The 22,585-nt window shown below is 49.4% G+C and overlaps 3 protein-coding genes and 1 pseudogene across 5 annotated transcripts; 2 read left to right on the plus strand and 2 right to left on the minus strand.

Annotated features, from left to right (window-relative positions):
• Nucleotides 1-771: 771 nt before the first annotated feature.
• Nucleotides 772-7,468, plus strand: Dpagt1 (dolichyl-phosphate N-acetylglucosaminephosphotransferase 1). 3 transcript variants are annotated; one of them, XM_036194263.1, is made up of 9 exons: nucleotides 774-1,370; nucleotides 1,706-1,826; nucleotides 2,090-2,303; nucleotides 2,998-3,144; nucleotides 4,793-4,877; nucleotides 5,628-5,816; nucleotides 6,129-6,216; nucleotides 6,384-6,539; nucleotides 6,624-7,468. In XM_036194263.1, exons 1-9 carry the CDS (start codon nucleotides 1,210-1,212, stop codon nucleotides 6,687-6,689), a joined length of 1,227 nt encoding a protein of 408 aa, XP_036050156.1. In that variant the 5' UTR covers nucleotides 774-1,209; the 3' UTR covers nucleotides 6,690-7,468. The 3 variants fall into 3 exon arrangements, with proteins under 3 accessions (XP_036050157.1, XP_036050156.1, XP_036050158.1); XM_036194264.1 differs by lacking the exon at nucleotides 6,624-7,468 and having other exon boundaries at nucleotides 772-1,370; nucleotides 6,129-6,235; nucleotides 6,384-6,450; XM_036194265.1 differs by lacking the exon at nucleotides 774-1,370 and having other exon boundaries at nucleotides 1,760-1,826; nucleotides 2,106-2,303; nucleotides 6,624-7,167.
• Nucleotides 7,469-8,364: 896 nt separating this feature from the next.
• On the plus strand, nucleotides 8,365-9,739 carry LOC118587797 (histone H2AX). Its single transcript, XM_036193881.1, has one exon. It carries the CDS (start codon nucleotides 8,460-8,462, stop codon nucleotides 8,889-8,891), a length of 432 nt encoding a protein of 143 aa, XP_036049774.1. The 5' UTR covers nucleotides 8,365-8,459; the 3' UTR covers nucleotides 8,892-9,739.
• A 303-nt stretch (nucleotides 9,740-10,042) lies between these two features.
• On the minus strand, nucleotides 10,043-19,051 carry Hmbs (hydroxymethylbilane synthase). The gene is made up of 14 exons (XM_036193879.1): nucleotides 18,843-19,051; nucleotides 15,673-15,726; nucleotides 15,261-15,333; nucleotides 14,689-14,738; nucleotides 14,549-14,604; nucleotides 14,141-14,218; nucleotides 13,163-13,240; nucleotides 12,990-13,065; nucleotides 11,650-11,763; nucleotides 11,395-11,433; nucleotides 11,079-11,198; nucleotides 10,811-10,864; nucleotides 10,620-10,706; nucleotides 10,043-10,542 (listed from the first exon to the last, which is right to left on the minus strand). The coding sequence occupies exons 1-14, from the start codon at nucleotides 18,873-18,875 to the stop codon at nucleotides 10,369-10,371; spliced, it is 1,086 nt and encodes a 361-aa protein (XP_036049772.1). The 5' UTR covers nucleotides 18,876-19,051; the 3' UTR covers nucleotides 10,043-10,368.
• A 635-nt stretch (nucleotides 19,052-19,686) lies between these two features.
• LOC118587569 lies at nucleotides 19,687-20,090 on the minus strand (annotated as a pseudogene).
• Nucleotides 20,091-22,585: the final 2,495 nt, after the last annotated feature.

Consider the following 22,585-nt stretch of genomic DNA (forward strand, 5'->3'; position numbering starts at 1 on the left):
ACTTTGACTCTAGGAGTTAAATGGGATGGACAAAATACCATGCTATGGTTAATTTCCTAATTCTCTGTGGTGGATTCCTCTCCGAGGAATGGAAAACATTCGCCACCTAAGAGATCAACGTTTCCGTGAACTGCTACTTGCCGAAGAACAGGTGTCAAAAGGCAAGTGGCTTGGAGGAAGAAACCTGACTGGAGACCCACAGGCTCACCAGAGGTATGGTTAAGCTCTCCTGCCTCATTAGCTCTTTCGAATGCTTGTTTATCTCCGTGTTTTGAGAGCTTGGCAAGTTAAAGTCCCTGCTTAAATCCAGTACCCGAACGCACAAACAGCTCCCTCGGTGGCGAAATGCAGCCGTGGGTTGCCCAGCAACAAACTGCTATAGTGGAGGCAGAAGGTGGGTGGGTTGTTGAGGGAAAAGTACCTGGATCGTGAACAAGAAAAAGAATGGGAGGGGCTTTTCGAGTGTCTGAGCTTTCGAATTTACAAAATCCTTTTAAATTGTGGCTGCGCTTCTGGAAGCAGTGTTTACCTTGGCTTCCTACTGTGTTGGCAACAATTTTCCTGCAAAGAGCATGCGTGGTCCCACACTCTCTTCTCTCTTGACCACAGGCTTTCAGTAGCCATATTTTAGCCCCGGGATATCCTAGATTAAGCTCAGGTTGCTAGCCCTTTAAACCCGACCTGCGGGGGGGGGGGGGGACGACGTGGAACCACAGAACAAGCTGTGTCAGCCACGTGGTACAAGGAAGCGTTCATGTTGGAACTGGGCAAAGCGTATTTCCGCTTTGAGCTGTACAATATGATGTTCCGAGAGTATCCACTTATCTTTTCTTCTGTTGAGTTTCCAAAACTCTAATGATGCCACCCACTCCTCTCGATCAAAAGTGTAGTTTAAAATAACACCACTCGTCCGGCTCCAGTGCCCGTTTTAAAAATGGTGCCTCGGTCTTCAGCAGCGATAGTTCTTTAGCAATTAAGATCCGGGCGGAAACAATGGGTAGGTGCAGCGAGGCAGAGCCGAGATTGCTTCATAGAGCCTCTTGCAGGTCAGGAGGGAGGGTCAGGTCATAGTTGGGTTTTGTTCCTGCTGGCGCGGGAACACTCTGCGTGTAAGGGTGCGGCACTGCTGACTGCCGAGGCCTCTGGGATTGTGCCGGGTTTGCCAGTTAGCTGAGTAGGCGGCGGAGCGGCGGCCCCTGGCGGGTCACCATGTGGGCCTTCCCGGAGTTGCCGCTGCCGCTGCTGGTGAATTTGATCGGCTCGTTGCTGGGGTTCGTGGCTACTGTCACCCTCATTCCTGCCTTTCGTAGCCACTTTATCGCCGCGCGCCTCTGTGGCCAGGATCTCAACAAGCTCGGCCGGCAGCAGATGTGAGTGTCCTGGGTTAGGGGGCCAGGTTGTGCAGGACAAGGGCGAGGACTGAGGTGTTTGGCTTTGCGCTGGGCCGAGAGGGCTAACCTGGGCAACTCAGAACTCTGGGGGGAGTGGGGTGGGGTGATAGAATTGTCTATCCTGGAAAGGACGGAATGGGACCTCTGGGTGTTCGGACTTCTAGCAGTGGTATCCTCTTCCCTGTGCACACTCTCCCTACTCCCCAACAAAACAAAGTCCCGGGAAGAAAGCCACTTTGGGTTACTGTAACCCCTACAAGAGTGAGTGACCACGCCCCTTTCCTCTTCCTCCACCGGTTGCTGCTGGGCCGCAGCCCAGAGTCCCAGGGAGTGATCAGCGGTGCTGTTTTCCTTATCATCCTCTTCTGCTTCATCCCTTTCCCCTTCCTGAACTGCTTTGTGGAGCAACAGTGTAAGGCATTCCCCCACCATGAAGTAAGTGCACTAGTGGGGACGGTTGGCTGGGGCCGGGTACTTACTTGAGTTGGGGATTATTTAGATTTGGGCAGAGGGTGCTTGTGGACCCAACTGTAGAGACAGGAATTCTTGGACTGGTGATTGTAGCTCAATGATAGAGCCTCCCTAGTATGCCCAAAGCCCCAGGTTCAACCCTCTACTCCCAAAGAAAAGACAGGAAGCAGGACTTCTTGAAAGGAGGATAGCAGGCTTGAGTCCTGATTGGCCCGAGCCCTCCCCAGTTTGTGGCCCTGATAGGTGCCCTGCTTGCCATCTGCTGCATGATCTTCCTGGGCTTCGCCGACGATGTTCTCAATCTGCGCTGGCGCCATAAGCTGCTGCTACCCACAGCTGCCTCGCTGCCTCTCCTCATGGTCTACTTCACTAACTTTGGCAACACAACCATCGTGGTGCCCAAGCCCTTCCGCTGGGTTCTTGGCCTGCATCTGGACTTGGGTGAGTAGCCCCATCACTGGTGCTCCTGCAGCACCTGCTTCAAGGTACCCTTCCCTCTGAGATCCCAACAGAACACCCTCGCTGGTGTTCTGTATTCTCCATCGTGTATTCCTTTGCTGTCCCTGTGTCTGCTCAGATTTCTCTTTTTCCTTCCCTCACCTTTCCTACCCTTTCTTTCCTTCCTGCATCAAGGAATTGAACCGAAGATCTCATGCTTGCCAGGCAAGCACTCTGAGCTATACCAAAGCTTTTCCTTTCTATTTTTTCCATTTTCTAAAAATTTCAAATCAGGGGGACTGGGGAGATGGCTCAGTGGTTAAGAGCACTCACTGTTCTTCCAAAGGTCCTGAGTTCAATTCCCAGCACCCACGTGGCAGCTCATCACCATCTGAATGCCCTCTTCTGGTGAGCAGATGTACACGCAGACGAAGTACCCATATACATAAAATACATAAGTCTTTAAAATTTCAAAACATGGTCACACACTAAGTTGCCTTGTTCCTTAGCCCAGGCAGGCCTTAAACTGGTAATTCTCCTATCCCAGCCTTGCAAGTAGCTGGAATTATAGACCTGTGCTACGAGGCCTTGCCTATTAGATCCTTTCCTTCATCCCGTGCTCTGTTCTCAAAAAAAAAAAAAAAAAATCCAAATCCTACTTCCCTAGGTAGCTCTAACTCTGATTCTGTTTCCACAGGGATCCTGTACTATGTCTACATGGGACTGCTTGCAGTTTTCTGTACCAATGCCATCAACATCCTAGCAGGAATTAATGGCCTAGAGGCTGGTCAGTCACTAGTCATCTCTGCTTCCATCATTGTCTTCAACCTAGTGGAGCTGGGAGGTAGGTAGGACTGGAGGTGGGGAAAGAGATGCCTGCGTGTTAAGGGAATTGCCTGGCGTGGATTTAGAGAATTCCCGGGGGAAGGGCACAACACAAAGCCGTTTTAGAATGGAAGCTTTTACTTTGCAAGCAGCAGCAGGGAGTTAAACACAAGGAAGAAGAACAGCAGTGCTGTCATTTATAGCTTGATTGTCCTGGCTGGACCGATGATTTCTATTGGAGATAAACAGTTGCACAGAACCCCAGCATCAAAAATGGTCACTCAGCCTCTGACCACGGTGGAAAAAGACACACACACACACACACACACACACACACACACACACACACACAAAGATGAAAACAAAGACTCTTCCCTTCATAACTATATCTGAGTACAGGCAAACCCAGAACAATGACTGAGCTCACAACATAAAAATGACCAGGATCCCCTTTCAGCTAGCATGTTTTTCCAATAACAATTCAGTTCTTCCCATTTTTTGTTTTGTTATTTTGAGACAGTCTTGCTATGTAACCCTGGTTGGCCTCAAACCCATGATCAGATCTTTATCTATGTCTCCCGAGCCCTTGGGTTATAGGTATGTGCCACTACACCTGGCTCCCAAGCACTGGGATTACAGCCATGTGCACTACACCTGACTTCCTCCTACTTCTTAGATTGAAAAAATGTATATTAAAAATTACTCATGCCCACTCAGGAGGCAGAGGCAGGCGGATCTCTGTGAGTTCAAGGCCAGCCTGGTCTACAGAGTGAGTTCCAGGACAGGCTCTAGAGCTACACAGAGAAACTCTGTCTCAAAAAACAAAACAATAACAAAAAATTACTCGTGCCTTCTGAGAGCTCCCAATTCATAGTACATCTTTACTTCCTTTTTCCTCTCCCAAATTACCCAAAACAAAATTCTAAAACAAGCTCCTCAGCACTCCCTTGAGTGATATGTTTTATGGTTCCCTGTGGTATATGGTTTCAGAAGTCTTAGTTTCTAAGTAAACCCAAGTTTGACTATTAGATATTTCTGGTTGTCTTTAGTTGCTGGACATCAACAAGTGCTTATTAAAACTGAGCGCTTTGTTTTGTTTTGAGACATGGCTGTACCATGTAGTCCTGGAACTCAAGGGATCCAAGTGCTGAGATTCAAGGCGTGAGCACCTCCCCCCCCCCCCCCCTGCTAAAGCCGAGCACTTTTAAAGCTTTATTTCCTTTAAATCAGATGACGACTTTGTGGAACTTGCTTTATCTTGTTTGACAGATGAGAAAATGGAAGCTTAGAGAAATTCAATGTGTCATATTCAAATTCACACAGCTAGGAAGTAAAACTGGTATTCAAACCCCAGCCGGAATTTCACATTTAAGACAGTCACTAGCTTCTTTTGAAGCCTCAGTGAAAGTGCTAGAGTATTGGGAATTGCCTGGGTGATGTGAAAGGGGAAGTTAGAGCTGGGGATGGTGACAAATACCTGTAATCCCAGCGCATGGGAGGTGGAGGTCAGACTTGGCTACCTGGGAAGTTGTAGACCAGTGGGGGCAGGGTGAGGGAGAGTTGACTTGGGTGAGGAACATGGCTGGGAACATAAATTAGACACAGATGAGACCAGGGTGCATAAGGGATGTGGGTTCTAACTTCTTCCTTTTTACTCTGCTCCCAAGGTGATTATCGGGATGATCATGTCTTTTCCCTTTACTTCATGATACCATTTTTTTTTACCACCTTGGGCTTGCTGTACCATAACTGGTAAGTAGGCCTATGGATAAAAGATATGTGGGAGGGATGGTCTGGACATAACCTGGCTTCTAGTGAAGAGACTAAAATTGTACATATCTGTTGGGTATTCCTGGGACTTCTGTTGGTAGTGGTTTACCATTCCTGTTCTGTGGGTGAGCATTCCTGTATTTATGGTACAGGGGATTGAATCTGGGGGTCTTAAAAATGCTACCCAAACACTAATATTTAGCTGTATCCCCAGCCCTTTAGTTTTTCTTTTGCGATTGGGGTGGCGGGTGTGTGTGTGTGTGTGTGTGTGTGTGTGTGTGTGTGTGTGTGTGCGCGTGCACGCACATGCTCACTTAAGTTACCCAAGTTGGCATTGAACTTACTGTATTGTCAAGGCTGGACTCCTGCCTTCAATAACAGCTGAGATTACAAGCATGTGCTATTAGATACCATCCCTCACCCTCACAACACATACACCATAGTGCTGGGGATCGAATTTATGACCTTGTACATGCTAGGTGACTACTTTATCACTAAGCCACACCCCAGCCTGCTACTTAAGGGTTGCTGTCTTCTCGCAGTAGTTGGGAACCAATGTTATGGAGCCCCCAGGAATGGATGAATTTGGGGCCTTGGGGCCTATAGAATTTCTGGAACAAACTTTCCCCTAGAACTCAGGGTCAGGACTAGCCTGTGGCTGAGAGTATGTGATGGGAAAGAAAGGGTCAGTGGTGACTCTTGCCGTCGGCTCAGCTCCTCTCTCCCATACAGGTACCCGTCACAGGTGTTTGTGGGAGACACCTTCTGTTATTTTGCTGGCATGACCTTTGCCGTGGTGGGAATCTTGGGACACTTCAGCAAGACCATGCTCCTCTTCTTTATGCCACAAGTATTCAATTTCCTCTACTCGCTGCCTCAGCTCTTTCACATCGTCCCCTGCCCGCGACACCGTATACCCAGGTAGCCACTCCGGGGCTTCAGAGCGTCACTACAGCTTTTCACTGGGGATAGCTAAAGCCAGCCTACACATTTCCTATGTAAGAAGAAGAGGAGGAAAAGAAGGGAGAGCTGTATGTGGGTAGCCCATTCTAATTTCCAAAGCACATTTACTTTCATGTGTAATGCTTACAACAGTTTCTGTCACCCAGATATAAGCAGCAGAGACAGAAACAAACTCCAGTGCTTACGTAGTCAGTACTCTGCTCAGTAACAGCAGGGTGGAGAGTTCTCTGAGCAGTGATTCAATCACATGAAATCATCTTCCCTTTACAGACTCAATACGAAGACAGGCAAACTGGAGATGAGCTATTCCAAGTTCAAGACCAAGAGCCTCTCTTTCTTGGGCACCTTTATTTTAAAGGTAACAAGGTAACAAGGAGGTAAGGCCCCAGGCAGGCCACCATCCTTAACTTGGGACATGGGAAACTTAGGCCTTCTCAGACCCAAGGGGAGTTTGGAAGCATCAAGAAGATTCCCCGTTGGTGAAATGTGTGTATCAGAAGTTGTCTTCACATCCGGCCCCTCCAGGTAGCAGAGAGCCTCCGGCTGGTGACGGTCCACCGCGGTGAGAGTGAGGACGGTGCCTTCACTGAGTGTAACAACATGACCCTCATCAACCTGCTGCTCAAAGTCTTTGGGCCCATACACGAGAGAAACCTCACACTGCTCCTGCTGCTATTGCAGGTAGAATCCAGGGTGGGGTCATTACCTACGTTTTCTTGTCTCTATTTTACCTGGGTTCTTATTCCAGTCCATTTCTCCTTCCAGATCCTGAGCAGTGCCGTGACCTTCTCCATCCGTTACCAGCTTGTCCGACTCTTCTATGATGTCTGAGTTCCCTGAAGATTGTCCTTTACCACACAGTCTCCACTGGACCTCACCCAGGACCAGCCTGTTTGGTCCAAGACTGCCTTCTGGTCCAGGCCTCTCTGTTCATTTTTCGGTTTCGTTTTCAGCTTCTCCCATCACCTGTGGATATTGACCTGGACCTTATTGGATTTAAAGTCCATTGGTTGGACTTTGCCTATGGCATTCTTTAGCTTGCTACCCTCTCCCTTTCTGTCCTATCTGCAGCCTCGTAAGGGGAGATGTAGCAGCTTTTATGCAAATATTCACAGCTCAACTTTCAGAGCCCTGATTCTACAGGAATTTGCTGGACCTTGAGAGAGAACCTGAGCTAGGCTTAGAGTTAGGGCCCTATAACTCTGAGGTAATGTCACATTTGACTTTAAAATTAAGTGTGCTGATTAGGAAGAGCAGAGGCAGGACCATGCGCTCAAAATGGCGACAATAAAGGGTTGTCTTTTACTTGCTCCTGTAGGTAGATCCACTCCTCTCCCTCTTTTTTTTTTTTTTTTTTCCCCTAACCTTTGAGGTGCTTGAGGATTGAACTCAGGGCTTCCTTGTACTTAAGTGCTCTACCACTGAACTATATCCCCAGCCTGATAATATTTATTTTTCGTATGGGCATTTTAGGATCGATTGGAAGGATTGGGGTGGGTACCTTTTCCAATAGTATGCCTACCTCTGCCCCATCAGACCCTTTCCTGCAAGAAGTGACTGAACTGAAACCAGACAGAACATGTTGAATAAATATTAAAATATTAACTTGTAGTAAAACAAAGGATCATAACGCTCAGCTTTCTGACATAGGATTGAACTCTCAGGTTTCATTTCTTCTCTCTCTCTCTCTCTCTCTCTCTCTCTCTCTCTCTCTCTCTCTTCCTCTTTCTCTCTTTCTCTCTTTGAGACAAGGTTTCTCTGTGTAACAGCCCTAGCTGTACTGGAACTCACTTTGTGGACCAGACTGGCCTTGACCTCAGAGATCCGACTGCCTCTGCCTCAGAGCGCTGGGATTAAAGGCATGTACCACCACGCCCAGCCTCATTTTTTCCTCTTTTAAACCTTCCCTTTGCCAGATTTGAGGAGGGAGTGGGAATGCCCTGTCCTGGAAGGAGAGAAGTGGTGGTGGTCTATAGTGTAGACCCTTTCTCTTTAAGCTTTTTTTTTTTCTCCCGAGACAGGGTTTCCCCGCATAGCCCTAGCTGTCCTGGAACTCACTCTGTTACCAGGCTGACCTTGAACTGAGATCTACTTGCCTCTGCCTCCTGAACACTGGGATTTAAGACGGGCAACACCAGTGCCCAGCTGACCCTTTTCCTTTAAAACCCTAGGCCGGCCCAGATTTCCCAGAGACCGTAGAGGTGGCTCCAGACTCCTCCCTCCTTGTCTTCCGGTTCTGGTTGCGCTCAGTAGCGTTTAAATTTCGCGCGCTTAATACGGATTGGCCACTTGCTCGGGGGATTAGCCTCCTGCTTGCGGCTACTCCGCCTTGCTTTCTTCCCCGGGTAAAAGGTTTTCAAATTGGACCAATCGCTGGGCGAGCTCTCTCCGCCTAGGCGCGTCACCGAAGGGTTAATTGGAACCAACCAGAGGCCGGTGTTAGAGAAAAGAGCCAATCAGGCGGACGCGGGGGCGTGCCCAGTGAGCTTATAAGGGCGCGCTCGCCCGCGCGCGGCGACAGTTGACTGCGGCGGTTGGCAGTTGGTCTGCTTGGTCGGTGTTGCTCCGTGTCTCTCTCTCTGCCCTTCTACCTCGTACACGATGTCGGGTCGCGGCAAGACCGGCGGCAAGGCCCGCGCCAAGGCCAAGTCGCGCTCATCGCGCGCCGGCCTGCAGTTCCCGGTGGGCCGCGTGCACCGGCTGCTGCGGAAAGGCCACTACGCCGAGCGCGTGGGCGCAGGCGCTCCCGTGTACCTGGCGGCCGTGCTCGAGTACCTGACGGCCGAGATCCTGGAGCTGGCGGGCAACGCGGCCCGGGACAACAAGAAGACGCGCATCATCCCGCGCCACCTGCAGCTGGCCATCCGCAACGACGAGGAGCTCAACAAGCTGCTGGGCGGCGTGACGATCGCGCAGGGCGGCGTCCTGCCCAACATCCAGGCCGTGCTGCTGCCCAAGAAGACCAGCGCCACCGTGGGGCCCAAGGCGCCGGCGGGCGGCAAGAAGGCCACCCAGGCCTCGCAGGAGTACTAAGGGCCCGCGCCGCGGCCGCCCAGCCCTCCCCACACCTCCACAAAGGCCCTTTTCAGGGCCACCACTTCCCCCACTGAAAGAGCTGAGCCACTGCGGGCCGGGCCGCCTCGTCCCCGGGCTCCTTCCTCGGCCCTCGCGCGTCTCTGCCTCCCTTCCCCTGCACGGCCTCCGGCTCAGCCACGCAGGACGCGCCCGCCGCGGCACCTGCCCATCCCGGAGCTTCGCCGACCTCCGTCCTCGATGGGCCGCGCGGAGAGGCTGCGACACCTTCCAGGAGTCTGGTCTTTTTGCTGTGACGCACGGCAGAGGTGGGCCTGAAGGTGAGTCCCTCCGCTGCTGCAACCTGGGCGTCTCTTCTTCAGCTTGGTGCTTAGCCCTCGCCTGGACCTTCCCGAAGTGACTTGACTACCAGGCTTTGGTGAAGAGAAGCGGATCATATTGTTTGGTCCCGTTTGTCCCCCACCCCCCCTTGCTGGCCTCTCAAACCAGTTTCCCCCATCTTCATCCATAGGCCGGTGTGTGGTGTGGCCGGGACAAAATCACTGTATTATGAACCGATTTTCCCCAGGATGCCTCCTGGAAAGGGTTTGGAAGAAGCTTACAGGCCTGTGGACAGAAGAAGAGCTGTGTTCCTGCCGCAGGAGACTGGCAGCCGGGCCTAGCCATCCCCCTTTCTCCCCAGCGACTCAACCCAAACACCTAGATACCAGCACAAGTCGGTGAATCCCTCTCTGGACTGAGCCTCTGTTGGCTTCTGAACTGGAATTTTTGCAGCTATCCCAAGTTTAGATCCTTAGGTAGTGGGGAGTTTCGATGGGCTAATTTTATTAAAGGATTGTTTGGTTTTTTAAAAATGGAGTGTCTTGTTTTAATTTTGAATTGCTGTAGGCCCGGGGCTGGGGTTACATGGCTGCGTGGTAGAGCCATGTGCCCGGCTCTAGCCATGTTGTGGTGGGAGGTGGGACTATAGGGTAAGTTCCCTTACTTTCTTTGGACAGTGGGGAATGGGAAAGTCTAATACAAGTAGCTCACTGGAGATAGGCAGGCTGTTTTCTCTGCTTCCTTGATATTTCTTTGGATATATTTTGAGAACATGGAAGTAGTCAAGGTTTTTGTTAGTTTTTTTTACAACAGAAGTCCCAGATTCAAAATTCAGGTTTAAAGCGCTTTGGGTTTATTTATATCTTCCCCAACTCCACCAAAACAACAACGACATTCAGAGCTGGTTTAATTATTAGTGGCATTGGTTACATTCAAAGATTGGCATGGACTTTTTCTAAAGAGATGAAGCCCCAACTACTGAGGAGGAAAGGCAGTCATCAAGCCCCAAGGTGAGGCATGTCTCTGGAAGTCTCAACACCCTGTGGTTCAGTCTCCTGGGATAGTCACCCCCCAAAGTTAGGGAGCACAGGGTACTTGGAAGCCAGATGTAGGCACTGGAAAGAAGCAGCTGGGGTTCCTGTACCCTATAGACCAGTTAGTGCGCATCATTAAGCTGCCGTGCAACATCCAGAATGTTCTTGGCTCCTTTGTTCAGCAACAAGCTGGCCAGGCTGATGCCCAGGTTTTCAGCAGCTAGCTGGGCTCCTCTTGGAATGTTCCGGGCAGTGATTCCAACCAGCTGCGGGTCATCCTCTGGACCATCTTCATGCTGGATGACAGGAGTTATAATTTGGTGAGAGGGAAGATTGCAAGCACTTGTTTATTCCTCCACCTCCTGCTCCGTACCTGGAAAGGGACCTGGATGGCAGTCTGCATGGTCTCTTGCATGCTATCTGAGCCGTCTAGACTCCAGACTCCTCCAGTCAGGTACAGCTAGGAAATAAAATGGGTTGTACCACATAGAGAAAGTTGCTTAGATGTTCGGGTGCACACAGAAATGCCAAGCGCCTCGCCCCCCATTCATTTTCCCTGCTTACTTGCCCATCGCTCATCACTGTATGCACAGCTACAGGCACACTACAGCCTCCTTCCTGCAATGACAAGTTCCTTTGAGCTCTAAGGGCCTTTAACGCCACCTTTTGACCACAAACCTAAGGACATGAACTGAAAAGGCTGCTGGGCCAGACCAAGGTCCTCTCCACAACTCTTTGAGTTACCTTTACAGAGCACTTACTGGAGAAACGGCCTACTGCCCTTCCTCATTCCCCAAGTCCTCATACCACCATGGGAGGACCCAAGTCTTACCAGGTGCCTCAGAAAGGCCCTTTCAGCAATGCAGCGAAGCAGAGTCTCGGGATCATGCAACACACTCACAAGTTCCAAGATACCCTGGTCCTTGGCTCGGACTTCCACCGCTAGGGCTCCCTAAAGGAAAAACAGGCCTGCTTTCTCCAGTCATGGAGCTGAACATGGGAACCACTCCTACCTGCTTCCCAGGGTCTTCTGCTTGCCAAAGCCCACCCTTCCCTGAACATTTTATTTGGTGGGAAGCAGATGCCAAAGGCTATGAACCAGGTTCTTGAAGGGGCACATGAACAAAGCCCTCTCCAGGCAAACTTACCTGACCCACAGCATACATACACTCCTCTGGGTGCAAGATCTGTGAAAGCAGAACAGACAGAATGCTGGGGTGTTCAAAAGCAGCGAGCTAGGGTTTCCCAATTGGGAAGCCTGGGGGAGGTACAAGCATGAGTCTGGCTTCTAATCCCACTCCCCCTAGCCTGGGCTTACTTCTGGTTTGTCAGTGTTATTGGCAGAATGGTCAGAAGATAGCAGGAGAGAAAGGCAGATTGGAATGGAATGGGGCAGCCCCTACCTGCCCCACCCGGTTCTGCCAGCCCATGCGCTGTAAGCCAGCTACAGCCAGGATAATGGCACTGAACTCCTGCTGCTCATCTAGCTTCCTTAGCCGGGTGTTGAGGTTTCCCCGCTGTGGAGACGTGCTAAGGAGAAATCAGGACCCACACAGTGCACCCTCTGTCCCAGTCTCTTCCCCTTCAGCTAACTATTTGGGACAGGATCTCACAGTGTCACCTGGCTGGAATGGAACTTGATAGACCAGGGTGGCCTTGATCTCATGGAGATCTGCCTGCCTCTGCCTCCAGAGTGCTGGGATTAAAGGCATGTGCCACCACACCTGACTGGAACAGTATTTTAGTTTTATATGTATGGGTGTTTTGCATGCATGTATGTCTGCAGAAGCCAGAAGAGGGCATCAGATCCCCCAGAGCTGAAGTAAGAGACAGTTGTGAGCCACCATGTGAGTGCTGGGAGTTGAACCAGGGACCTCTGGAAACATAACCAGTGCTTTTAACCACTGAGCCTCCTCTCCAGCCCCAGCACATACTGTTTTTAAAATTAGTTTTATGAAACATACCACATAGTCACTGTAAAAATCAAAACCGTTTAGTAGCATAAAAAGTAAAAATGATGCCAGGCGGTTGTGGCGCACGCCTGTAATCCCAGAACTCAGGAGGCAGAGGCAGGTGGATCTCTGTGAGTTCAAGGCCAGCCTGTGAGTTCCAGGAAAGGCGCAAAGCTACACAGAGAAACCCTGTCTCAAAAACAAAAAAACAAAAAATCGGGGGCTGGAGAGTTGCTCAGAGGTTAAGAGCACTGACTGCTCTTCCAGAGGTCCTGAGTTCAATTCCCAGCACCCACACGGTGGCTCACAACCATCTGTAATGAGATCTGGCACCCTCTTCTGTGTACATAATAAATAAGTCTTTAAAACAAACAAAGTAAAAATGAAAGCACCTTCCATCCCAGCCACCTAGAAGTAATTACTGATCAGTATCATATGTATTGTCAATGCCTGTCTAACTAACATGTAGACTATATAAGCAGGAGCACTGTTTATAACATGTAGACTATATAAGCAGGAGCACTGTTTATTTTATAATTATCCTCGTGGCCAGGCACCTGCCAGAGTTTAAGAAAACACTGAAAAAGGATGGAAGGATGGATGGATGGATGGATGGATGGATGGATGGATGGATGGATGGGGGTTGGATGGGTGGGTGGGTGGAAAGAGATAACCCACTGCCCCCCTGGACCACTTGCTTTGGAAGGTCCTTCTAGACTCAGGACCCTCAAGAGTGCTCTAGACCTCTCTTGCTCTTTGGTCACTGTCCCTTCCCTCTTGTGAAAGGATACGATACTCTTGAATTCCAGGTGTGGGAACTTTCTCTGTAGCTGGGCCACTCTCCTCAGGGAGCTGGTTCCCACTGCGCTGCTCAGAGAGAGAGTTTGGAATTAAATTTAACAAGAGTTGCCCACCATTCTCCACTGTCCATCCCTCTGTCTTCTGCATACCAGGCCCCACTCACCTCTTCTCTGGCAAGGTTTCTAGGGTCTTTCCAATAAATTTTGGGTGAAAGACAACAGCATCACAAGGGTTTTCCCGTCTGGAGAGCAAATGATGAAATAAAATTATTATTTGGAAACAGGTTTAACTCTAGCCCAAAAATTTACAATGTACCCCTAGGCTAGCCTCAAATTCACAATAATCCTCCTGTATCAGCCTCCTGAATGCTGAGATTATAGGTGTGAGCCACCAGGCCTGACTTTGTTTTCTTTTTAAAGGGTTTTGAGTTTTGCTTTCTTGATTGTTTAATTAATTAATTTTGTTTTATTTTATTTGTTTGTTTGTTTGTTTGTTTGTTTTTTGAGACAGGGTTTCTCTGTGTAGTTTTGGTGCCTGTCCTAGCTCTGTAGACCAGGCTAGCCTGGAACTTAGAGATCCCGCCTGGCTCTGCCTCCCAAGTGCTGGGATTACAGGCGTGCGCCACCACTGCCTGGCTGATTGTTTTAATTTTTATTTATAGGGTGGGAGATACACATGCTATGGCCATGTGTCAGTCAGATGACAACTTATGGGATTCGATTTTCCCCTTCCCCCATGTGGATCCCAGGGATTAAACTCAGGTCATCAAGCTTGGAAGCAAATGTCTTCACCAGCTAAGCCATCATAAACTAGCCTTCTTGTACCCGACACCCTGAGACACAATCTCACTAAGTTCTCAGGCTGGTTGAAACCACTCTGTAGCCCAGGTAGGCTGTGAACCTCTGATCCTCCTGCTTTATCTATCCCTAGTACCTGGGATCATAGGCCTGTGCCACTGAGCCCAACTCCATGCACTCTAACTAGCCAAGCAATTGGCTTTTCCCGAGTTTCCTGCCATGCCTAATGACTGACAACCTTCACAGCAGAGGGTTACGTGGGCCAGTTCCAAAGGGGAAAAAGTCAAAGCCTCCCGTGGTGGGGTTAAGCCCCTTCCCAGACCCCTCCCACGCATAACTCTCACTTGCAGACGGCTCCAATGGTGAAGCCAGGAGGTAGTATAGTAGGCACATCCTTCAGGGAATGAACAACCAGGTCCACTCTAGAGACAGGAGGGGAGAACATGGAGAGTGGCTTTGAGTAGTTGACCTTGCCCTTCTCCACCCACCCGAGCTTTGACTGCAGCTGTTCAGGAAGAAGCCGCCCTAACACCTAAGGACCTTGAGGCCTGCTGTCCTCTCAACTACTCTACCCCATTTCCCCAACCAATCTCATACTCTATGCAGTTAGGTGGCCCCAAAACAAGACGCTCCCCTGTGTGGAAGCCTATGAGCTCCTTAGCCTAACCCAACAGTCCTGCTAATATTAGGGAGCCACTTTGGGGTTCTAGCAAGAGACTGGAGGAGTGCCGTGCTCTCCCATTCTCACTTACTCATTCTTCTCCAGGGCGTATTCTAGCTCCTTGGTAAACAGGCTTTTCTCTCCAATCTGCCAAAAAGAGCCTCAGAGTGACCCTCTTGGGGAAGAAGTGGGGAGAGGGACTGGAAAGGCAGGGATGGGGACTGCCATTACCTTAGAGAGTGCAGTATCTAGAATCTTGTCCCCTGTAGTAGACATAGCAACTGAGGAGAGAGTCAATCAGGCACCCATTAATTAGCATCTATCACCACCAGTGGTTCAGCACTGTGCTAAGATTCACAGTTGGGGTCAGAGGCACATAAGTCCCAGCTCCTACCCTCTAGGAATACACACACTAACAGAAAAAGCAGACACACTCATAAAAAGACCCAAGGCAGGCCAGGCGGTGGTGGCCCACACCTGTAATCCCGGCACTCAGGAGGCAGAGGCAGGTGGATCTCTGTGAGTTCGAGGCCAGCCTGGTCTACAGAGCTAGTCCAGGACAGCTACAGAGAAACCCAGTCTGGAAAAAAAAAAAAAAAAAGACCCAAGGCAGAGGGTAGTAAGTGCAGGCTAGCCCAGGCAGTCGGAGGTGAACACGCACACAGGAGGCCATCCCTCCATCTGCAAGCAGACGCAACAGATTCTCACAAACAGGCTTTGACCTTGGGCAAGGCCAAAAATGCTGTGTTCCCCCATTCACTGGCTTCCCGTTCTCTACCATTCGCCCTCTCAAGAGAACTTACTGATTTCAAACTGCATGCCAGGGTGCAAGGTTTTCAACATCGCCACCACAGTGTCCGTCTGTATGCGAGCCAGCTGGGGACAGAGATCTGGATCGTTCCTGCCCTTCCCTGGCCACTAGTGGCTCCAGGCTCAAATCCTCATATGGGTCAAGAAAGATTTTTAAAAAAGGGACTAGACCTCTCACACTGGGATGAGAAAGAAGGGCCTGAATTGGGAATCCTTTCTCTGTATCCCATCCACTTCTCTGGTCTAGGGACTTTACTTCAGAGGAAGTAAACTGCCTTTCCCTATGAAATTGACTCCCAGGCATTCTTTATTTCCCCTATGCTAGGAACTAACCCTCTGGGTCCCCTCAGCTGGTGGTCTTGTGAGTATTAGAACTCCTCTGGCAACTCCCACATCTGTACTCACCTGGCTCTTCCGGGTCCCCACTCGGATCACCCTCATCTTGGAGCCGTTTTTTTCCTGTGGAAGAAAGTCCCCAGGTTACAATCTGTTCACGACACCTTCTCCAAGAACCAGGATCACATGCTTAGGAGAAAGGACACTCCCCCCCCCCCCCCAGACCCTCTGGCTGTGAGTCTTCAAACAGGGAAAGACTCCCACGCCTGGTCCTTTAACCTTCCTTGGTACCTTCGGCCCTCCTATAGGATCCAGAGAAGCAGAGACCAGAAGAAAGCTGTAAAAGGATCCCTTATGGTAGCAGCAGCCACTGGGACACTGAGCCCCAAAGCCTAGCCTGGCCAAGGCTGTTCTCAGTGGGAGGGCTACACACGGCCAGGTGGGTAAAATGATAAGGCCCATCAGCCTAGGCACAGTGAGGGTGGGCCCTGCCGGAGGGTGGGGCCTGCCAGAGGCTGGGGCTGGACAGCTGAAGTCACACATCACTAGAAGACAGGGTCACTGTCCACAACAACTCAGGCACTTGAGAAAGCCTCACTAACCTCTAGGTGAGACACTAAGGGTTCCTTACCCTGAAAAGGATGTACCCTTATAAGGACTGAGGTGTATCTAATGTACAGTCCTGTTCATCTTCTTGACTGGGTGACTTTGGGAACATCACCATCAAGGACCTGATAAACAAAAGACCACCTAATGCCTCAAGATACCCCATAAGACTATGAAGATAAACTACCTAACATTCATTTGTCTAAACACTTTCTCTGATGTCTGAGCCAGAGCCAAGAGCTCAAACGGACACACCTCTTCCTCCTGTTGTGGTGCCTTGGATAAAGGTGTTTAGTGCCAAGCAGGTAGAACTGGGTTCTGCAGTCTGACACAAAGGTCTTATTTCCTTCTGCTGACTGGAGCCACTGTAGAAACTGCCCACCTTCCCTGCACCGGGCCCCTCATCCCACAGGTTCATTGGTAGCAGACACTCAGTTTCTTGGTCACCAGAGGAGGTGAAAACTTGCTCTTGAACTCTACTCTACTGGGATTATTCCTCCAACAAATGACTCTGAGATCGTCTTTGTAATTTAGCTACGCTTGAATATTCAACACAGATTCTAGGCCACAGGGAACCCTCAGAAAGGAATTGCTAGGTTCAAGCAATTCCTTAAATTAACTGAGCCAGTATAGAAAGTCCAACTGTTCCATTAAAAAAATAAATAAGTATTGGGGGCTGGAGAGATGGCTCAGAGGTTAGGAGCATTGGTTGTTCTTCCAGAGGTCCTGAGTTCAATTCCCAGCAACTAGACGGTGGCTCACAACCATCTATAGTGAGATCTGGTGCCCTCTTCTGGCCTGCAGGGATACATGCAGGTAGAACACTATATATAATAAATAAATAATTTTTTAAAAAAATAAATAAAGCTGGGCGGTGGTGACACATGCATGTCTTTAATCCCAGCACTAGGGAGGCAGAGGCAGGCAGATTTCTGAGTTCTAGGCCAGCCTGGTCTACAAGTTCCCAGACATCCAAGACTACACAGAACAACCCGGTCTCAATCCCTTCCCCCAAAAAAGGTATTGTGAGGTGAGGAGTTGGAGAGATGGTTCCCTGATTAAAGCACTGGTTGTTCTCCCACAGGACCTAGGTTCAAGTCCCAGTACCCACACAAGGGTCACAACTGTCTGTAACTTCAGTTCCAGGAGATCTGGTTCCCTCTTCTGGCCTCTGTTGGGCACACAGTAGTTCACACAGACATGCATTCAAGCAAAACACCCATACACATAAAAGCAAACTCAGAAATCCTCCTGACTCTGCTGGGATTAAAGGCATGCATGTGCCACCATTGCCAGGCATAATCAATTAATTTTTTAAAAAAGTATTTGGAATTGGGCAGGTGGCACATGCCTTTAATCCCAGCACTCAGGAGGCAGAGGTAGGCAAATCTCTGTGAATCTGAAGCCAGTCTGGTCTACAAATCGAGTTCCAGGACAGCCAGGCCAGGGCTGTTACACGGGAGAAACGCTGTCTCCAAAACAAACAAACAGACAAACAAAAAGTATCTGGGCTGGCACAATGGCTCAGCCAGCAGCTTGCTGTACAAACCTGATAATATTAAGTTCTATCCCAAGATTCTGTGGAAGGAGAACTCACTTCCAGAAGTTATCGTCCATTCCACACCTGCACTGTGGCATGTATCCACAGGCACAAACACATACACACTAATGATAACAGTAATTAAATAAAATTCAGAATAAGACATACAGAGCATGGTAGCACATGTCTGCAGTCACTCAATAAGCTGATAACTAGGAGAATCACCCCAGCCCAGGAGTCTGAGACCAGCCTGGTGAATGGAGCATTATTACTTATAGGCTTGAGCCATGTCCTTGCATATTGCCCTCACAACAGCCCTACTAGGTTAGATAGGGCAGGTACTTCCACCCAGTGTCACAGAGATGCAGAGAGGTCAAATTACTGGCTAAAAGTTTCACAGCTATGAACAGGAAGAAAGTGGGTGCTGGAATCCAGATCTTCCTCCTCCTAACCCAGAGCCTTGAAATGTCTTCACTAGCAAAGACTCCCCGCTGCTCACAGCTTGGGCAAGAGATAAGCAGGCCCCACAGCTCTGCCTTATCTCAGGCAGTCAGTGGCCTCAGGGCTCAGTGTCCAGAGATTTCCAGCAGGCAAGGAATGACAAGACCTATTCACAGTAGTAATTCAAGTGTGTCTCAGCTGGTGACTTTGTGGGTGGCTGGGTGACTTTCATAACGGAGAAAGGGAGAAGGCACACCTCCAAGACGTCTGTATGTAGTTTTAAGACTTGGGGGTGTGCTCTCCCATGAATCAATTGGATCGTATTCCAAGGCAGCTGGATTTGTCTCGGCCCCTACTTCGTGAAAGGATCTTGTCTGTGTATACACTTTTACCGGCCCACTATCCCTCACGCCAAGGGAAATCCAGACAGAAGGCCAGAGTGGACCATCTTTCCACTCCCAACTCCGCCCCCACTGCTCAGCTCTCTCCTTCCCTTACTAAGGGCAACCTAGTTACTGGCCCTTTAAAGGGTCTGGCGGGGGGAATGACAGCTAGCTATTCTGACCAATAGACGACGGAGCATGGCAACCTGGACCAATCGTTGCATTCAAAAAAAACCCTGAGAGGTGCGAGTGACCGGCTCAGGACTCACCACGGTTGCAGCCGCCCCGCCGTTACCGGACATGGCTCCGCTTAGGGCGCAGGCGCGGCAGTGCCGCTGCGGTCCTGCAGAAGCCGGCGACCTGGGCCGGCGGGGACTGAAGGCACATGGAGCCCGAGCCTGCACTTCAGCCGGGGTGCAGGACTGCTGAGCTCTGCGTCACGTCCGCTGCCCTCCCTCGAAGGGGCGGCACCTTCCTCTGGGCGGGAATTAGGGTTGCGACATAGCCGGCCTCATCTCAGACAGCCACATGGCGCCCTGTACAGAACAGCTCAGTGGTTTTTTTCTTTTCAATTTCTTTTTTTGTTTTTCTTTCTTTCTTTCTTTCTTTTTTTTTTTTGTTTTTTTCTAGACAGGGTTTCTCTGTGTAGCCCAGGCTGTCCTGGAACTCACTCTGTAGACCAGGCTGGCCTCGAACTCAGAGATCCACCTGCCTCTGCCTCCCAAGTGTTGGGATTAAAGCCATGCGCCACCACCGCCCTGCAATTTTTTTTTAATTACATTTATTAAATGTGTGTAGTGTGGGTGCACGTCTGCCATGGTATGCATAGAGAGGTCAGGGAATAACCTAAGGGAGTCGATTCTCTCCCTCCATTATGTCCCAGAGGATTTGAACAGGTTACCATACCTGCTGAGGTACATTCATTATCGGCAGATAAAAGGGCTCCAGAAGGCTCCTCAGAATTTTACAGCTTCACCTCTCCAGCATTGGCCTAAACAATTAGTGTAACTGTGGTATTTCTTCTAGTCGAACTAAACTTTCTACAACAGTAGAAAGCAAGTATTTTTTTTTTCAGAATATGAAAATTTATTATTGCATTTCCATTGTCAAAATCTAGAATCTTGGTCTTTCCTTATTGCCTTTGTACAGGGCCAAACGGGACACAACCTTAAAGCAGACTCCAGGAATATCACCTACAGCCTGACCTTTTGGACCAATCCAGCAATCAGAACGTCACCGTTTTCCTCAATGAAGTTCGAGCAGTCACTGGGCACGGAAGCTGTGGTCTTCTTGCCGCTCTTGCCGAGCCGCACCCTGACACGCTTCCTGACGGCAGAATCTGGCAGTTTGGCCTCAACCCCTGCTTTTTCCTGCACAATTCCCTTTGCATGAGAGGCACGGATTGGCCTTCAGGGCTGTGCCCAAGTGGGCTTTCTTGTATTGTTATCATGCCACTTCTGGTCCCGTCGGTGACTGCGGAGCTTCCTGGCAGTACGGAGACCACGACACTTGCCCATCTTGACTTGCCATCTTGACGGCGACTCGGGCCGAGAGAAAGAGGAAGCAAGTTTGTTGTTGTTTGGTTTTTGTTTTTGTTGTTTTGTTTTTCTTTTTTGTTTCGTTTTTCAAGACAAGGCTTCTCTGTGTAGCTTTGGAGCCTGTCCTGGATCTCGCTCTGTAGCCCAGGCTGGCCTCAGAGATCTGCCTGGCTTTGCCTCCCGAGTGCTGGGATTAAAGGCGTGCGCCACCCCCGCCTGGCAGTAGACAGTATTTCTTGTTTTTTGTTTGAGACAGGGTCTCATGTAGCCCAGCCTCAAACTTGCCATATAGCCCAGAACAACCTTGAACTCCACCTAGGTACATTCTAGGATTACAGCTTGTACCACCATGCTTGCATTTCTATTTAAAAAAAAAGAAAGAGAGAAACTAGCTGGGCAGTGGTGGCGCCCACCTTTAGTCCATGCACTCAGGAGGCAGAAGCAGGAAGATCTCTGAGTGTTGTCCTACGAAGTGAGTTCCAGAATAGCCAGGGCTACACAGAAACCCTGTCTCGAAAAACAAAACAACACACACACACGCACACGCACACGCACACACACACACACAAATGAAGAGATGAATGCCTCAATGGTTAAGTGCATTTGCTCTCGTACAGAGGACCTGGGTTTGGTTCCCAGCACCAATGTGGGTTTCTCAGCCATCTGATACCCTCTTCTAGTCTCCCTGAGCACCAGGCATGCATGAGGTACACATGCATACAGGCAGGCATTTACACATAAAATAAAAACAAAACTTTCCTAAAGGAAAAAGTCATGTTAAAAAGCTAGGTATGGGGGCTGGAGAGATGGCTCAGCGGTTAAGAGCACTGACTGTTCTTCCAGAGGACCCGGGTTCAATTCCCAGCACCCACATGGCAGTTACAACTGTCTGTAACTCCAAGATCTGACACCCTCACACAGACATACATGCAAGCAAGACACCAATGTACATTAGATAAAGAAAAATAAAATATAAAAAAGCCAGGCATAATGGTGCTCCTGTAATCCTAGCATTTAGAGTTGGAGAGTTGGAGGATCTCAAGGTTATCTTCAGCCACACAGTAAATTTGAAGCTAGTCTGGGCTACAAGAGACCCTATCTAAAAAAAAAAAAAAAAAAATCCGGCTCGGCTGGGCTGGAACACCTTTATTCTCAGCACTCAGGAGGCAGAAGCAAATCTCTGCAAGTCTGGTCTACATAGTAAGACCCTGTTTCAAAAAGGGACTGTGGGGGAGGGGCGGAGGTATGCAACCTAAAGACAGGTGGGAGGAGCATCACTCATAAGGATGAGTTCCAGGGCCTCGGGTACCACTGAGCTATACCCCATCCTTGAAGAGTGCTTGTTCAGTGTGTGCCAGCACTGGGGAGGCTGAGGCAAAAGGACTCTGAATTCAATGCAATGCTGGATTGCAAGACCCTGTCTCAAAAACAAACAAAAAGAATGCTACCACACACATATGCCGGACTGGCATGTACGACACTTGTATAGTCTGCCCAAGGTCTTGGGTTAGTTCCAAGAAACACACACATGGCTCTTCTCACTACTTGGATTAACAGTAATGAACTGAGCATTGTACATAGACATAGATAGCCATTTGTTTCATAAGTCTGTGAATAGCTATTCAAAGTAATTTACAGATGAGAACATGGAGGTTCTGAAAAAAGCGGGAATTGCCCTAAGTTGTTGGAAGGAGGGGTGCTCACCTAGGATCCCAGCTATGGGGGAGGCGAAGACAGGATGAGGCTGGCTTGAGCCCAGGAGTTCAAAGACTGCCTAGACAATACAGGAAGCCCCCATCTCAAAATGAAAAGTAGCCGTGGAGCTGGCAATGGTTCAATGGGTAAAAAGTTCTTAACTGTAACAGTCATGGTCATCTGAGCTTGCATCAGTGTAAAGGTGGAAGGAGAGAATCCACATATGTACCATCCACCCTTCCTCCACATCATGTGTGCACACACACACACACACACACACACACACACACACACACACAATAAATAAATGTAAAAAAAAAAAAAATTAAGAGTAGCCCTAAGTCAAATAATACAACTAGGATTCAAATCGCAGGCCATCTGATCCAGTCTATTGAACTGCTATAGAAAAGGTAGTGGTAGCGAGGCGGCAGTGGCACACACCATTAATCCCAGCATTCGAGAGGTAGAGCCAGGGGGATCTCTGTGAGTTCGAGGCCAGCCTGGTCTACAAAGCGAGAACCAGAACAGTCACCAAAAACTACAGAGAAACCCTGTCTCAAAAAACAAAAAACAAAAAAAGAAAGAAAAGGTAGTGATGCCCATAAACACAACCCTTGGGAAACTGTCAAAAGATGAAGGCTAGCCAGGGCTCCATAGAAAGGCTCGTGCCAGGAAAACTGTCCTGCGCTTCTTTAACAAAGCTGCTTAAAGCCCAGGATTTTTTCTTTTGAGACAGGGTCACTGTAGCCCCCAGGTGGCCTGGAACTCACAAAGATCTG

The sequence above is a fragment of the Onychomys torridus genome, chromosome 7, assembly GCF_903995425.1.
Source record: "Onychomys torridus chromosome 7, mOncTor1.1, whole genome shotgun sequence".
Taxonomy (NCBI): domain Eukaryota; kingdom Metazoa; phylum Chordata; class Mammalia; order Rodentia; family Cricetidae; genus Onychomys; species Onychomys torridus.

What these genes read in the sequence shown, in the direction of transcription:
- Dpagt1 (XM_036194263.1), top strand. Translation starts at nt 1,210, where the DNA reads ATGTGGGCCTTCCCGGAGTTGCCGCTGCCGCTGCTGGTGAATTTGATC. An exon ending in CAACCTAGTGGAGCTGGGAG is followed by an intron (nt 3,145 to 4,792) that starts GTAGGTAGGACT and finishes TCTGCTCCCAAG; the next exon opens with GTGATTATCGGGATGATCAT. An exon ending in TGGGCACCTTTATTTTAAAG is followed by an intron (nt 6,217 to 6,383) that starts GTAACAAGGTAA and finishes CGGCCCCTCCAG; the next exon opens with GTAGCAGAGAGCCTCCGGCT.
- LOC118587797 (XM_036193881.1), top strand. Translation starts at nt 8,460, where the DNA reads ATGTCGGGTCGCGGCAAGACCGGCGGCAAGGCCCGCGCCAAGGCCAAG.
- Hmbs (XM_036193879.1), bottom strand. Translation starts at nt 18,875, where the DNA reads ATGTCCGGTAACGGCGGGGCGGCTGCAACCGTG. An exon ending in TGGGGACCCGGAAGAGCCAG is followed by an intron (nt 15,334 to 15,672) that starts GTGAGTACAGAT and finishes CTCTGTCCCCAG; the next exon opens with CTGGCTCGCATACAGACGGA. An exon ending in ACCTGGAATTCAAGAGTATC is followed by an intron (nt 11,764 to 12,989) that starts GTATCCTTTCAC and finishes ACGTCTCCACAG; the next exon opens with CGGGGAAACCTCAACACCCG.